The sequence below is a fragment of the Sinohyriopsis cumingii genome, chromosome 13, assembly GCF_028554795.1.
Source record: "Sinohyriopsis cumingii isolate HCF-2022 chromosome 13, ASM2855479v2, whole genome shotgun sequence".
Taxonomy (NCBI): Eukaryota; Metazoa; Mollusca; class Bivalvia; order Unionida; family Unionidae; genus Sinohyriopsis; species Sinohyriopsis cumingii.
In genome coordinates, this window is record NC_142973.1 from 33,915,404 (window position 1) to 33,929,623 (window position 14,220).

The following is a 14,220-nucleotide window of genomic DNA, read 5'->3' on the forward strand; positions in this document are numbered from 1 at the left end:
TGACGAAGCACATTTACTTTTCAGTATGTCCCAAGTCATTAAAAGTTAGTTTGCATTTTAAGTCGTCATTGGTAGCTTTCGTAAGCATAAACTTTTTCCCTACGAAAAGAAAACTTTCACGGCACAGTTAACGTGTTCCAGTCACGTTGGAAAATGCAAAAATCCGTCAGATTCCATCACTTTTATTGAAGATTGGTACTGACTTCCTCTGAAGAAAAGTTCTTGTTTTTATTGAAAGATTGTAGTCGGCTTTCTTTGATGAAGGGTGCATGCATTATTGAAGTCACCGCTAAAGGACAGCTTTGGAGAACCAAACAAATGCCCATTTCTTATTGTGGCGGCAACATCAAATAATTGTATTGCATGAATGAGACTGATTTTTTTTCCATTTGCTGAGTATGTTTTCATAACAATTGGTGCTTCAAAGGCATTCTGTTTCCTTTGAAATTTCAGCAAATAATTTTATCTGGGTACATTTTAAAAATGGAATTGTCCGTCATTTGGACTATTCTAGGTACTGTCCCTCCATGCCTATTGAATAAACCAATAAGTAAGATGCAGTTTTTAGTTTTTATTTTTTTATTTTTTTTACATCTGTGGTAGCAGCGTGATGCTGCCTTCCATGCATGCTTCTAAAAATTAAAAAAGGGTCGATGGACGAAAGAGATGCAGGTGTTGTGGTCTGATGACAGGGATTATTACAGAAAATGTGAGTGTTCTGAAGGATTTAATTCTGAGTGAAAAGAAGAGGAATTTTACTTACCATACAAATGTGAGTCTTTGCAAATATTTTAGTTACTAGTGAGCGGCCAAAAATCCAATGAAGGATAGATTACGAGATAATTCCCGGTCCAGTTGATCTCCGTTACCAGAAATGTCGACTACAAAAAAGCGGATATTTCACAACATACAGTACTCATGCTAGATGTCAAGATAAGCGGATTATGATATAACAATGCACTGCTTAGATGATTTGTCAATGTGGACAAAGAATTTGTTTATGTAACAATAGATAAATTTCAGTGCATTTTATATCCAGTTTGCGGCTTCCTTTCATGGGGCCTCTGAATTTCTGCACTCCGAACCAATGGTTGTATATAAAAGTTCAAACAGCCAACAATGTCGCCAATGAAAAAAAATCGCTACATGTGGTACATTTTGCCGCCAATAAGGAAAAACAATCCAAGTTTGCAACATTGGCGAAGACCTAAGCGATCCCAGAATAAATTTTTTATGTGTTATTTTTTGTACTTTTTAGAAGAAAAAACTACTTTTTCGTGTACGAAAAAATGCATATAAAATTTCAGGAGCCACGCCACAATCATCTTGTATTATGCATACGCGATATCTTCCCCAAAATGATAATAAAGTTTGTATGGTTTTTTTGGTACTTTTAAGAAAGAATTTTTCTTTTTTTCTGTACAAGAAAAATACATGTATATGAAATTTCAGGATCCACACCACGACCATGTAATATCCGAATTCGCGTTATAACGGTGCGCACTATAGTGGGTCACACTGTATTAACTAATCTTGAGTGTACCACAGTTCTGATTTACTGACTGCCAATGGAAAAATTAATAATATGGACAACCATTTTTCATTATACACCTCCCTCTTGATAACTCGCGCACATCGAGGTCCAAAAACATTGACAGCACTATAAGTGAGGTGCGAGTTATCAAGGTACCTATAAAAAAAGCCAAAACCAATAAAGGGATCAACGTAATGACAAAACGGGGGTGGGTGGGTAGGCAGGCTATAGTGTTGAATACTCAATTTATAATCGAGCTGAGATTAACTGTGAATAAATATCTCTTCATAACGGTGTACTTTATTTTTTCCTCACAGAGCAACATTAACTTCAGGATAAATTACAGCATATTGAGGAGATCATCAAAAACATTATTCCACATGGTTTCCGTTCGCTAAACGCGTGTACCACTTCACACATTGTGTACTATGTCACTAATCTGTGTGTTGATTTGGATATATTCAAGTTTTATTGTTTGATCCAACTTAGACGTTTTTAATACAAAAGATCAACACTCTTTTTGAGAAACATTGTCGATCGATCGAACGAACAATAGATTTGATTGTGGTAGAAGAAATATGAAAGAAAAAAGGGTTAATCATCACCAACATGAATTTAATGGGTCTACAAATTTAAAATGAAATAAATTTGAACATGATAATACTTGCCATTTGTAACACGCTTGACAAATATAACTTCACATTTTGAAAACAATCAGTGAATTTTTTTATGTTACTCTTTGATTTCTCTGCCACGAGCAAAATCCACAGATTTCTCAACTGTATGATCTTTACATAGTCAACATTTTGGGTCTTCTGTATATTGTTCACAGATGATTATCTCTCTGAGCTGGTTAGGATAACTACATGCGGCTTCCTGATTCCCTGAGCGTATCTCTCCCGACAAGAATTTTGTTTAATTCCATGTCAGCATTGGAATCTCCAAAGCCATCCTTGGCTTGCCCTAAAATGAGATTCATTGTCCATAATTTTTGCCATTTTCTCTGCTTGGGCCTTGAGAATTGTTCCAGAGATGGGAACACCATGTTCACTTTGCTGTCAGAACGATGTTTACACAGCATCATCTAATTTGGTATCTTGTGCAGTCCATGCTCATTTTCGTTTGATCCTATCAACTGAATCAACATCGAATAAGTAATCCCAAAGTTTCTGCTCATCATTAAGCCAACCTCGAAGTGTCGACTCAGCAATTTTTGGTTCATTGCAAACTTTGGCTCTCGCTTCACCATTATGAACCCTATCTATGATGCACAACTTTTCAGTCACTGAGTATGCCTTTCGCTTGATTCCTTTACTCTCCATGGTCACGTTTACAAAAGATTAAGACACATTTCTGATTGGTAACATATACTTTAATGATTCTAAGTACATAAAAATGTGAAACCATTTTCGACTGGTCAAATAAAATGAATTTTGATAACGGTAGTGACCACAAGAACTTATGCTCAGATTTGCACGCCTTTGAATATTTTTTTTGTACCTCCCTTGCTTGATTTGATATAAAAAACATAATCAAAGTGATAAAACAAGACAGGCCTCTTTTAATTGATTTTTTAATGCAACAAACACTTCCCCAAGTTGTTGATGAAAACAAAGCCATCACGTAATTAGGTTCTCACAGAAGTACTCATGGGTTTCGATGTGAAGGTCGATTGACTCTTTTCATGCTTTCATAGAAAAGAATATGTTGTTGTTATAATGTTTACACTGAAACGGAATTAAAGGATTAGAACGTGACTTTCACATAGCAAGACATTTAACTGGTGTTTATTTCATTCTCTGCTGTCACCTGTTAGCATTTACCAGAAGTTTTCATTGATCGATATTTCACCAGACTGTTTATTTACAGTGTATTGACAACTATTTATTATATAAAAACTTACATAATATATGATATCTTATTTAGAACTTGCAAATTTCACAATATGGATTCTATCTTTACGGGCATTAATCACCATTTTCCATGTTAAAATGAGCAATGTATCAAGGTATAATTTACCAATTCTTATCATATTTTTTTTCACATTCAGCACATTTTAAAGATATTTAAAAATATTTTCTTTGGGAAAAAATTGGAAGCCACGCTGGACACTGTGTAATGAGTGGGATCGCAAGTTATCCGAGAGCGAGTTAACGAGGGAGTGATGTATATAGATTCGTCATTTTGATCCTTTTTTAAAAATAATGTAACATAGCGACTAAGTGGTATATTTATAAATCCCTTGCTGTGAGAACATCTAGTGTATTTTCTTATTATTGGACACTGTCAAGCACCATACAAATTTGTTGCTAATGACACGATGTCAGAGCAGGTCATTATAATGACAACTATCACACTGCAACAGTAGGCAAAATCACAAGATATTATATCAAGTATTGTACATGTGATTCAGACTTAAATAAATCAAGATTTATTTTCAATGATAACTGAATTTATTTCGATTTTGTGGTATAAACTAAATTTATATGGGACAAAGAACAATTGGGGGGGGGGGGGCAAACAAATTATAAATGGACAAAGATCAATACTACAAAATTCCACATACTAGAACTGTAAAAGACTGAGATAAGCTCAATTGCTTTCTTGGTTTTGCACTCACAATTCTCTTGTTGGGATTGCAGTGCAATAATTTTTGATAGATTGCATTGGTGTAATAAAGTTTTATCAACCCCTCATGCAACCCATATGAACACAATGATATATTTAATTTTATTGACCATGCATGCAACAGATAAAAATAAATATAATTATTTAGTTTTATCATTAACTCAAGGAACCTGTAAAAACACTTTGACACCTATAGTCTGATCAACCATGCATGCAACCCATAGAAATACACATATATTCAAACATCTGGTTTACCAGAAAAGAGCTTCACTGTGGAGTGTTATATTCCAGATCCTGTTCTTACTGAACTCTGCTTTCAGCCATTACCTACCTGTGCTTTATATAATTATTCCCTTTTCATCTGAATTATTTTTCTTCAAAACTATTGTATCTTTAAATAAATGCTAAATTAGTCTTTTGGTAATAAATTCAACTTCGAAAATAAGTTACAGTTTCTGCCATTAGTGATTCTGCTCTAAACATTTACAGATAATTGAATAAATAAGGAATATTTCAATTGCTGAAATTGGTCTTTTAAATTAAAATAAATTCCCATCTAAATTTTTATCACTTTGGCCATTTTAGCAACCTCTATGGAACATATAGATGCATTCACATAACAAATGTCAACACAAGAAAAACTGTTCACAGATATTTTTTTTAAGTTTCTCAAACTAATAAAATGAAAGATGACTAAAAACCATGCACAAAAGTCATGGTTTTGGTACATCTGTCTAAACCTTGTGGAAAACTGAAATCTCTTCACAGCGTACAACACTGGGACATAACAAAAAACTTAGTGTTTGAACTATTAGTGTTTGTACTCAAGAACTGGAGGCACACAATTATAACCTATTATACTTTGGTCTCAAATACAAAATCTGACAGATCAACAACTGTACTCTATAATTACTTACCCATACAAGATCTGTTTTTACCAAGCATATGAACCTGAATAACAGTAGTCTATTTCACTTAGAATCTAAGAAGGAACACATTCCTTGATGAATTTTGGATACCATGAAGTTGATTCTCGGACAAGACCTGTCAAATACTAGGACACATGCACAATTAAAAGGGGTAAGATGTAGCTCACTCTGGAAATACTGTGCATGAATGTTTTCACTCAAAGAAATGGTTGCTACCAAAGAAAAATATTTTGAAGTTTGGTGGGCTTTAAAAAAATGATATTGCTTCAACATGTACATTTGTGTGCTTGAACTTTGTCCATGACTGAGGAAAGACAGGTGGTGTTTGCTGCTTTTTGTCTTGTTTGAAAGTTATAAACAAGTTGCTTAATTTGGTTGAAGACACAGCCTTGATTATGACCTTAGAAGAATCAAGAAAGGAACTTGTTTACAGTCTGGGTTAATTTTCCATTAAGTGGATTGAGTTTTTGTCAGAAAATGTTATTGAACCATTGGTTAAGTGGGGATGTACATGTGTCTGAGATCAATATGATTATTTTTTCCTCCTTTAACTTCAGTCTGTACAAGTATTTATTGTTGTGTTCAGATATAATTTGTGAGGAATCTTTTATGTAAAAATTATTCATTGGAATTACAATGTGCTCATTGATATTCTGAGCAAAACCATTACTTCGGGATTATTGATGATTCATTTAAACACATTTGGGATTATATCATCGTGATACATCAAGATTTTCAGAACATCCAAGATTGGAATTCATTTGGAGCAACCACTGGAATTCATTTGGAACACTCTCTACCTTTAGACTTGTGATATAACTTTAAGGATTAGAAAATAATTCACAATATTTTTAAGTTATTTTTAAATTTTCACTTTGTATTCTAGGGATATAAAGTATTTGTTGAATTTCACTAAACCTAAGACCATAGATTCATGGCAACTAGCAATTTCTCATTCAAAAACAATCTTTTGCATACAATTTTAAAACTATAGAGCTGAGTAAATTGAAACAAGACTGAATGTTTATGAAATATCACTGCCACCCCTCCATTGCAAAACAGAATAAAAATGACGTATTATGGATCAGCAATAATCTAGCTTTGACATACCCTTTCAAAAGTCTCCCATGGGGTCCACTTGAAGTCACTTGCCCAGCTGTCAAACCATATTCTTCCAACAATTTTCTTACAGATGGACCAATCCTAGTAAAAACAAATATAAATACCAATAAAATATTTGTCAATGATGACAAATTGCTGATTTAAATTTTTAATAAGATGACTTTTCAACCTGTATCTGGGACAGAGTAAAACAAGAGTATCATTGATGGGACAGCATCCATTTGTGTAATATTCCCCTGAGTAGAAACTAGTAGGGTATGGTTAATTCTGACCAATAGATGTCAGCGACAGGCAGAATGAAACTAAAGTTAATATGCAGAAGCCATTATTTTCCAATCAGAGTTGCCATGACCTCTAGACCCCAGAATCCATAAAATATTTTATTACCCAAGCAATAAGCCATCTAAAAATGCTTGGTCAAGAAGCATTCTCAAGAATAAACATTATTCTGCAAAACACATTTTTCTCTGAGCTACAATTACCTGATCTTGGAACTTTTGGCCCCAAATCAACCCTTTCATACTTTATCCACAATCTCTGGTCACAATACATGGTCTCTGACAAAAGTTGGTATGGAAAAAATAAGTTATAACTATTGTACTACCACACTTTTTTGTATATTAGCTATGTAGCTTCGGCTTACATAGTTTCATGTAAATATTTTCTATTCTTGTTTGTGACTTAGCAAGAGATTTATATTAGCAATATATAAAGTCGCATCTTTAAGAAACATTTCGTACCATAGGATTCTTGTCAGGCACAGTTAGGTTCACTTCTGAACTTGTGTATTGGTTTGTAATTATTGTGCCGATATGTAAGCTTACCATATATAACGTCATTACCTTTATCATATATGCCTGTGTCATGCATAGTACATGGTGTTAGATGTATTTTCAGCTGACCAGAGTGATTGGAGTCACAGCTGTATAGCTGACCAGGATGACCAGAGTGATTGGAGTGATGACCAAAGTGACCAGAGTGGTCAGAGTCATCACAGTCGCAGCTGTATAGCTGACCAGAGTGATCGGAGTTGCAGCTGTATAGCTGACCACCAGAGTGATCAGAGTTATCAGAGTGATTGGAGTCGATGTGGTACCAGCTGCAGAGCTAACCACAGAAGTTGACCATAGCAGCTGTGAAGCTGAACCATAGCAGCCATAGAGCTGAGTAAACAGTGTTACTGGTCGAGTAGCAGGTGATCAGGCATTGCTGACCGATATTGGTGGGTGATGATTAATTGATTGACCAACCTGGAATACTGAATGCTTTATTGACCAGTGTGACTGGTAGCCAAGTGTGCTGGTGACGGAGTGTGTAAGTCCATACATGCAATCTTTTAGCTGTGGGTTAATCTTTGAGGTATGAAATACCCAGTGTGCTTTTGGGACTGTAAAGATATTTTTGTACATGTCTCTTTGTTTTCGTCACTTTCACTATTTGAGTAAATACATTTTTTAACTATATGAGTCAAACACCAGTTTTACTATTTGAGTAAAACACATCATTCTTTCATTGTGAAATCACTGTGAATCATCCACTCCTTGTCCTTGTACTGTGTAAGGTCAACTATTTGTATTCTCATTATTTAGTTCATGCAGACTATGTTAACTGAGCCAGTATTTGGTTATCATACACAAGTATTAATCATAATTCTTTTCTCATTCAAATCATTTGTCATTAAACATTGTATTTGTATCACCATCAAAAGTGTTCTGTCGTAAATCTGAAATCCCACCTGTTTGTCTTGTAACTTGGATGTTTTCATAAAGAATAATAAAGGACCAAAATCTGTGTTGGCTTCTTTTCATTATGAAATAGGGTATGGTGAATCATCTTTTCTGTATACCACTGAATCACTGAATCACAGCAGAGATATTTAGTTTCCTCACCTTGAGCCATCGTAAACATTCCACAATGACACCAAGTGCTATCTTTGTTCAATGCAGGACCTATCTGTCAGCTTTAATTCAAAATTAATAAAAGCCACCTACCTGTAAATAATTGCCAGATGGTTTAAACTACACACCTACCGATTTTACATTAAACAAAAATAATACTGACAGCTATTTGCTACTGGTTCCAGAAATATGAAATTCTTCTGGAAGTTGACTAAGGTCATTGACAAGGATAACAAGATCACTGATATGGATTACAAAGATGAAAAGGTCACTGACAAGGGTAACAAGATCATTGATATGGATTACAAAGATGAAAAGGTCACTGACAAGGATAACAAGATCACTGATACGGATTACAAAGATGAAAAGGTCACTGACAAGGATAACAAGAACACTGATATGGATTACAAAGACAATGACAAGAACATTAACAAAGATGAAAAAGTAATTTACATGGATAACAAGATCACTAATATGGACTACAAAGACAATGACTAGAACACTAACAAAGAGGAAAAGGTCACTGACAAGGTTAACAAGAACACTGATATGGATTATGAAGACACTGACAAGAACACTAACAAAGAGGAAAAGGTCACTGACAAGGATAACAAGAACACTGACAAGGATGTCAATTCCAAAATTAATTTAGATGACAATAAAGGCATTGACAAGAATGACAAAACAACACACCAGGATAACTTGAACACTGACAAGAACAACAATGTCAGTGACAATGATGACAACAAGGACAGTGTCTATGATGACAATAAGTGCACTGACAAGGACAACCAGAACAATGATGAGGATGACAAGAGGATTAAGATTTGTTTTAACATATTAGCTTCATCATGCTAAGAAAATGGGAGCTATGTGCCTTTCCCAGGGACACAGAGAGGCAGCCAACTCAGGCTGAGATACATCCATTGCAAAAACACTGAAAAGGACAAAAAGATGGACACTGTTGTCTTTGCCAAAAAGTGATACTTGTGTATTACATACTGTTCGAGGAGAGACATAAACATTATTGTTGGATGAATATGTTTTAAGTTCAAATAAACTAATAAAACGGATAATCTAAGATCAGATAAATAAAAATTTGAAGAAAATATCATAGGGTATGAAATCTAAATTTGTATTTATTCATTTGGCTTGAAAATGGAGTAACTTTTAATTTGCATATTTACCCTGATGTAGCATGACCTGCCTCTTCGTGTGTCTCTGTCACTATTGTTGTCTGGGTCTGAGGACTAACAGTGGGTTGGGGTGCAGATTTACCAGATGTTGCAGCCATCACATTAGACCCCACATCGTTGGGGACTTGTACTTTCTGCCAATCCTCTCCTTCCTCCACCAGTAAAGCTATCAATGTACCAATTGGGACATCGGCAGAGTTGTCAGATTTCTGTAAACAAGAAAAAAAGTCTTATGCAAAAATGACAGGAATGAAACATTTCTAAGAAAAGAAACAAATATTTGATAAAAAAAAGAGTTTTACTGGTGAAAACAAAAACCAACAAATTGAGGTAAATACCAACCACGTACAAGTAACAAACAAATATGGAATGTGCAGATTTTATCAACATCGTTAACATACACGATAACAGTGGTACTCTACAGTTTCATCTTTTGCATAAGGTTAAATTTTTAAAGAAAAAAGAATTTCATTGGTTTTCCTCAATGGTTATACTGGCTATTTAAAACTGACCTTGAATATATTAGGCATTGTTAAAGAATTATTAATTCCCTTTATTTTGGCATATGATTTAATTCCCTTTATTTTGGCACATGATTTAATTCCCTTTAATTTGGTGTATGATTAATGGGTGTACTTTGGGTTCTACAGCTTGGCCTTGCTTTAGATGTGCAACTATCAAAAAACTGCTAGCCCTGCTTGGTCATTTTCCCTTCCTGGACTTCAGAAATTAATATAATCAAAGAACAGATAACTTTTTTATATTCTATATATTCCATAATTTTTCATTCATTGTGCTTTTAGAAACTGATACTGTCTAGTCCGACAAAATTCATTTTCCCTGTTTTAATAACTGCTGAAGATAGTGTATTTTAGACTCATTCAGGCTGATTTTCTGAACTCATAGGAGCATTCATTTTTATTTGCTGTGTGCTTAAATCATGTAAAATTACAAGTACAATATCCAATGAAATTTCAGCCACAGTACATGAAGTAGCATAGAGGTACGCCAACATTTTCTCCAGTGTGCATATTGCTAATGTAAACAACTTCACCTTACAACTGTGACTATCTCAGAATTGCAAAACTGAGTCTTTAATTTTCTATATACTGCACTTCACTTTTAAGAAATGTGGCCCAAGACTTCCATTTTAAAATTTAACTGAAATCTTTGCATAAAAGAAGTTGATGTTACCAAGATTTTAGCTAGGATTCCTCCTTCTTCGGTTTCCATGCCCACATCAGCTTTATCCGTTTTGATATTACACAGCAGATCTCCTGGCTTAACAGTGTCACCTGTTATACAAAAAAGTTTGACAACATGTCGAATTTTCTCTAAGGTGCAGGGTAAACATTATCTTTGCTTTTAATTGCCATTCATGAAAGTACAGTGCATGCTTTCAGAAAGAGAGCTCAAGATAAAATTTTAATGAATTGGCTTTTTAAACACCTGGTTTGGAATGAACTCCATTTTTAACAACTTCAAAATGTATTTGTGAACACCTTACAACACAAACTTGTGGTAAAGATGTCTTAATCATCAAGAAGTTTACTGTACCTTTTCAGAAGGGTCAAATAACTTAAGTACAGCAACAATGACAATATCAGGATGCACTTGATTACATGTCTACAAAATATTAGGGTTAGGGTCAGAAGCTGTCAAAAAGGCTTAGGCATAGCGACAATGACAATCTCAGGACGTACTTGATTATATGTCTACAAAGTATTAGGGTATGGGTCAGAAGTTGTCAAAAAGGCTTAGGCATAGTAACAATGACAATCTCAGGATGTACTTGATTATATGTCTACAAAGTATTAGGGTTAGGATCAGAAGCTGTCAAAAAGTATTAGGCATAGTAACAATGACTATCTCAGGATGAACTTGATTATATGTCTACAAAGTATTAGGGTTTGGGTCAGACGCTGTCAAAATGGCTTAGGCATAGTAACAATGACTATCTCAGGATGAACTTGATTACATGTCTACAAAGTATTAGGGTTAGGGTCAGAAGCTGTCAAAAAGGTTTAGGCATAGTAACAATGACAATATCAGGATGTACTTGATTACATGTCTACAAAGTAAGATGTCAAAAAGGTTTATACATAGCAACAATGACAATCTCAGGATGTACTTGATTATATGTCCACAAAATATATTAGGGTTACAGTCAGAAGGGTCAGATGGCTTCAGCACAGTCACCATGACAATCTCAGCATGTACTTGATTACACATCTACCAGTATTAGCTCTTGTAAAATGCTTCCCATCTTTTACATCAACCACTTGAATGATAGATTCAGGACCACTGATGTATGAGGTATTATCTGGTATATTAATATCTGGGGTAATATATACAGTGTGTGAATATATGGAGTAATATATGGAGTAATATCTGGGGTATTAATGTATTGGTTAATATCTGGGGTAACAATCTAGAGTGTTAATATATGGGGTAATGCCTGGGTGTTAATATGTGGAGTAGTATCTGGGGTATTAATGTACTGGACAATATTCGGGTGTTAATGTATGGGGTAACAATCTAGAGTGTTAATATATGGGGTAATACCTGGGTGTTAATATGTGGAGTACAGTGTAGTATCTGGGGTATTAATGTATTGGACAATATTCGGGTGTTAATGTATTGGGTAATAATCTGGAGCCTGTGTCTAATTGTTTCTTTGAGCACTGCAGTCAGGAGCCTTTTCCAGAACATGTATAACCCCCATTCACATCACTCATGACCTTATTTGATCATGTGATGCTTATATTAACTATAAATACATCTAAACCTTGGAATGAAATCGATGTGTGCATTACACATGACTAATCTTACATTGCAATGATCATAGGATATTAGTATCAAAATGGCACTAACCAAATGACTCTTACAAAACTATTACAAAAATAATATATGTAATAAAGCTATACATAAAACCTGATGATGTTTCTTTAAAAAGAAAAATATTTTTAGGAAGCACATTTTTTAATAGTGCAAAACATTATAAATAAGCATGCAAAACAGACAGGCAATGACTTATTCTGTAATATTCTTGCACTGTACTGTTTGTTATCAATAAAGTAATAATACCCCATCTTTTTCAATTTTCATTGCCTACTACATTAATATACGCAGAAAACTATAGATTCCTTGCTTGGTGCCATTTTTTAAAAACTGGCAACAAAATACTGCGGTTGGAGATGGGGGGGGGGGGGGGGGGCTACAACTTTTTTTAAAGCCATCATCATCCCTGATCTGTACACCATTTTAAGCTTAGTTTGAGTATATTTCATCAGGATGGCAGTATTCATCATATGATACCAGTTGTTGGATGTATAGCAAAGATGTGGTTCCTCATTGACAAATTTTCAAATGTTCATTTAACACCTTAAGAACATTTATAACAAGGTAAAATATATCAAATACAAAATCTATGAATGCTTTAACAAAATGGGAAAATTAAAGAATCAAAATGTAAAATGCAAGTTTAAATAAATTTTGGCTGTAAAATGTGTTTCTTTATTAATACTTATCAAATTAAAATAGGTTTAACTTAGCAGAACATAAACTACCTCAGAGATCCAGCTCTAACAAGAAAGACAAGAAATAATCACATCCATTGTATTGGTTTAGGATTACAAGTATCCTCTTCATGCTATGGCTGAAGATGAGAGTGTTCTCCCTTTCAACAGAGGGACTGATGCCAAATCCAGTTATTTGTCAGTTACTCCTGGAGCTGAAGTGCACATTCTTTCTGTGATGTAACTGCAGGGTATGTCTATATTATGACTGGATAGGAATTACTGAAGTGCACACTTTCTCTGGGATGTAATTGCACATCATGCCTATATTATGATTGGATAGGAATTACTGAAGTGCACACTTTCTCTGGGATGTAATTGCACATCATGCCTATATTATAATCGGATAGAAATTACTGAAGTGCACACTTTCTCTGGGATGTAACTGCACATCATGCCTATATTATGATTGGATAGGAATTACTGAAGTGCACACTTTCTCTGGGATGTAATTACACATCGTGCCTATATTATGATTGGGTAGGAAACATTTTAACCCCTGAAATACAATACTCAGTCACAATTCACAGAAGATTTGGTAAGAAGTGGAGAGAGTTGTACCTCTTTAGCCAGGGATTGGCATGGACTACAGTCTACTAAAATGTGTTAAACAACTTGGAGTTTCATTTGTGATAAGTGTTCGGATCAACACTGATCAATGAACAGATGCATCTAGAAGATTTAAGGATAAAATTTCACTCCTACAAATCCATGATGCAGAATAAGCCACAATCATGAAGATGCTGAATGACCCGGGAAGACATTCTTTTGCACCGATGATTTATGTCACACAGGGTCAAATTAAATGCTTTGAGATGAATGGTCTGTCAGATGGAAGTGGTAGAATGTTATATCAGACCTCCATCCCAAGGTTTAAATGATGTCAGCTGGAGAAGAGTTTAACTAAAATGCCATGCTGGTGGTAACTGCCGCAGTGTTATAAGTTGATATATGTAGGAAACTCATATATGGTCTTGGGTTAGTTCCTATAGTAAGTTATTTCCTTCGGTGAGTTGTAACAACCAGTGAGATCTCCATTCTGACTGGCTCAGTATGTTTCAGATACCACCTCAAACCCAAATGGGGTCCTAAAGATGACATGGGAAGAAAAGTCTCAAGAAGCAGCAGTTTCATACTGGAAGACTGATTTCTTTTTTAAAAAAGGCATGAATTAAACTGATTTTACCAACTAAGGTTAGGGTAGCCAGGAAGCAGGTCTTACATAAAAAGTGACGCTTTAGACAGTGATTGAAAGGATGGCTTGTTCACCATATCAAAACCTACAAAAAGTTCCATTCCAAACAAAGGGCCAAGGCTTTTGGCCAAAGCAAATGA

The 14,220-nt window shown here is 34.8% G+C and overlaps 1 protein-coding gene across 1 annotated transcript in view; it reads right to left on the reverse strand.

Moving 5' to 3' along the window:
* Positions 1–14,220, reverse strand: part of LOC149785177 (pyruvate dehydrogenase protein X component-like) — a 44,708-nt gene that overhangs the window by 21,408 nt on the left and 9,080 nt on the right. The window contains exons 3-5 of the mRNA XM_089978976.1: positions 10,502–10,602; positions 9,299–9,516; positions 6,202–6,294 (exon numbers count right to left, since the gene is read on the reverse strand). Coding sequence (XP_089835102.1) covers positions 6,202–6,294; positions 9,299–9,516; positions 10,502–10,602 — 412 coding nt within the window. The remainder of the gene's footprint in view (positions 1–6,201; positions 6,295–9,298; positions 9,517–10,501; positions 10,603–14,220) is intronic.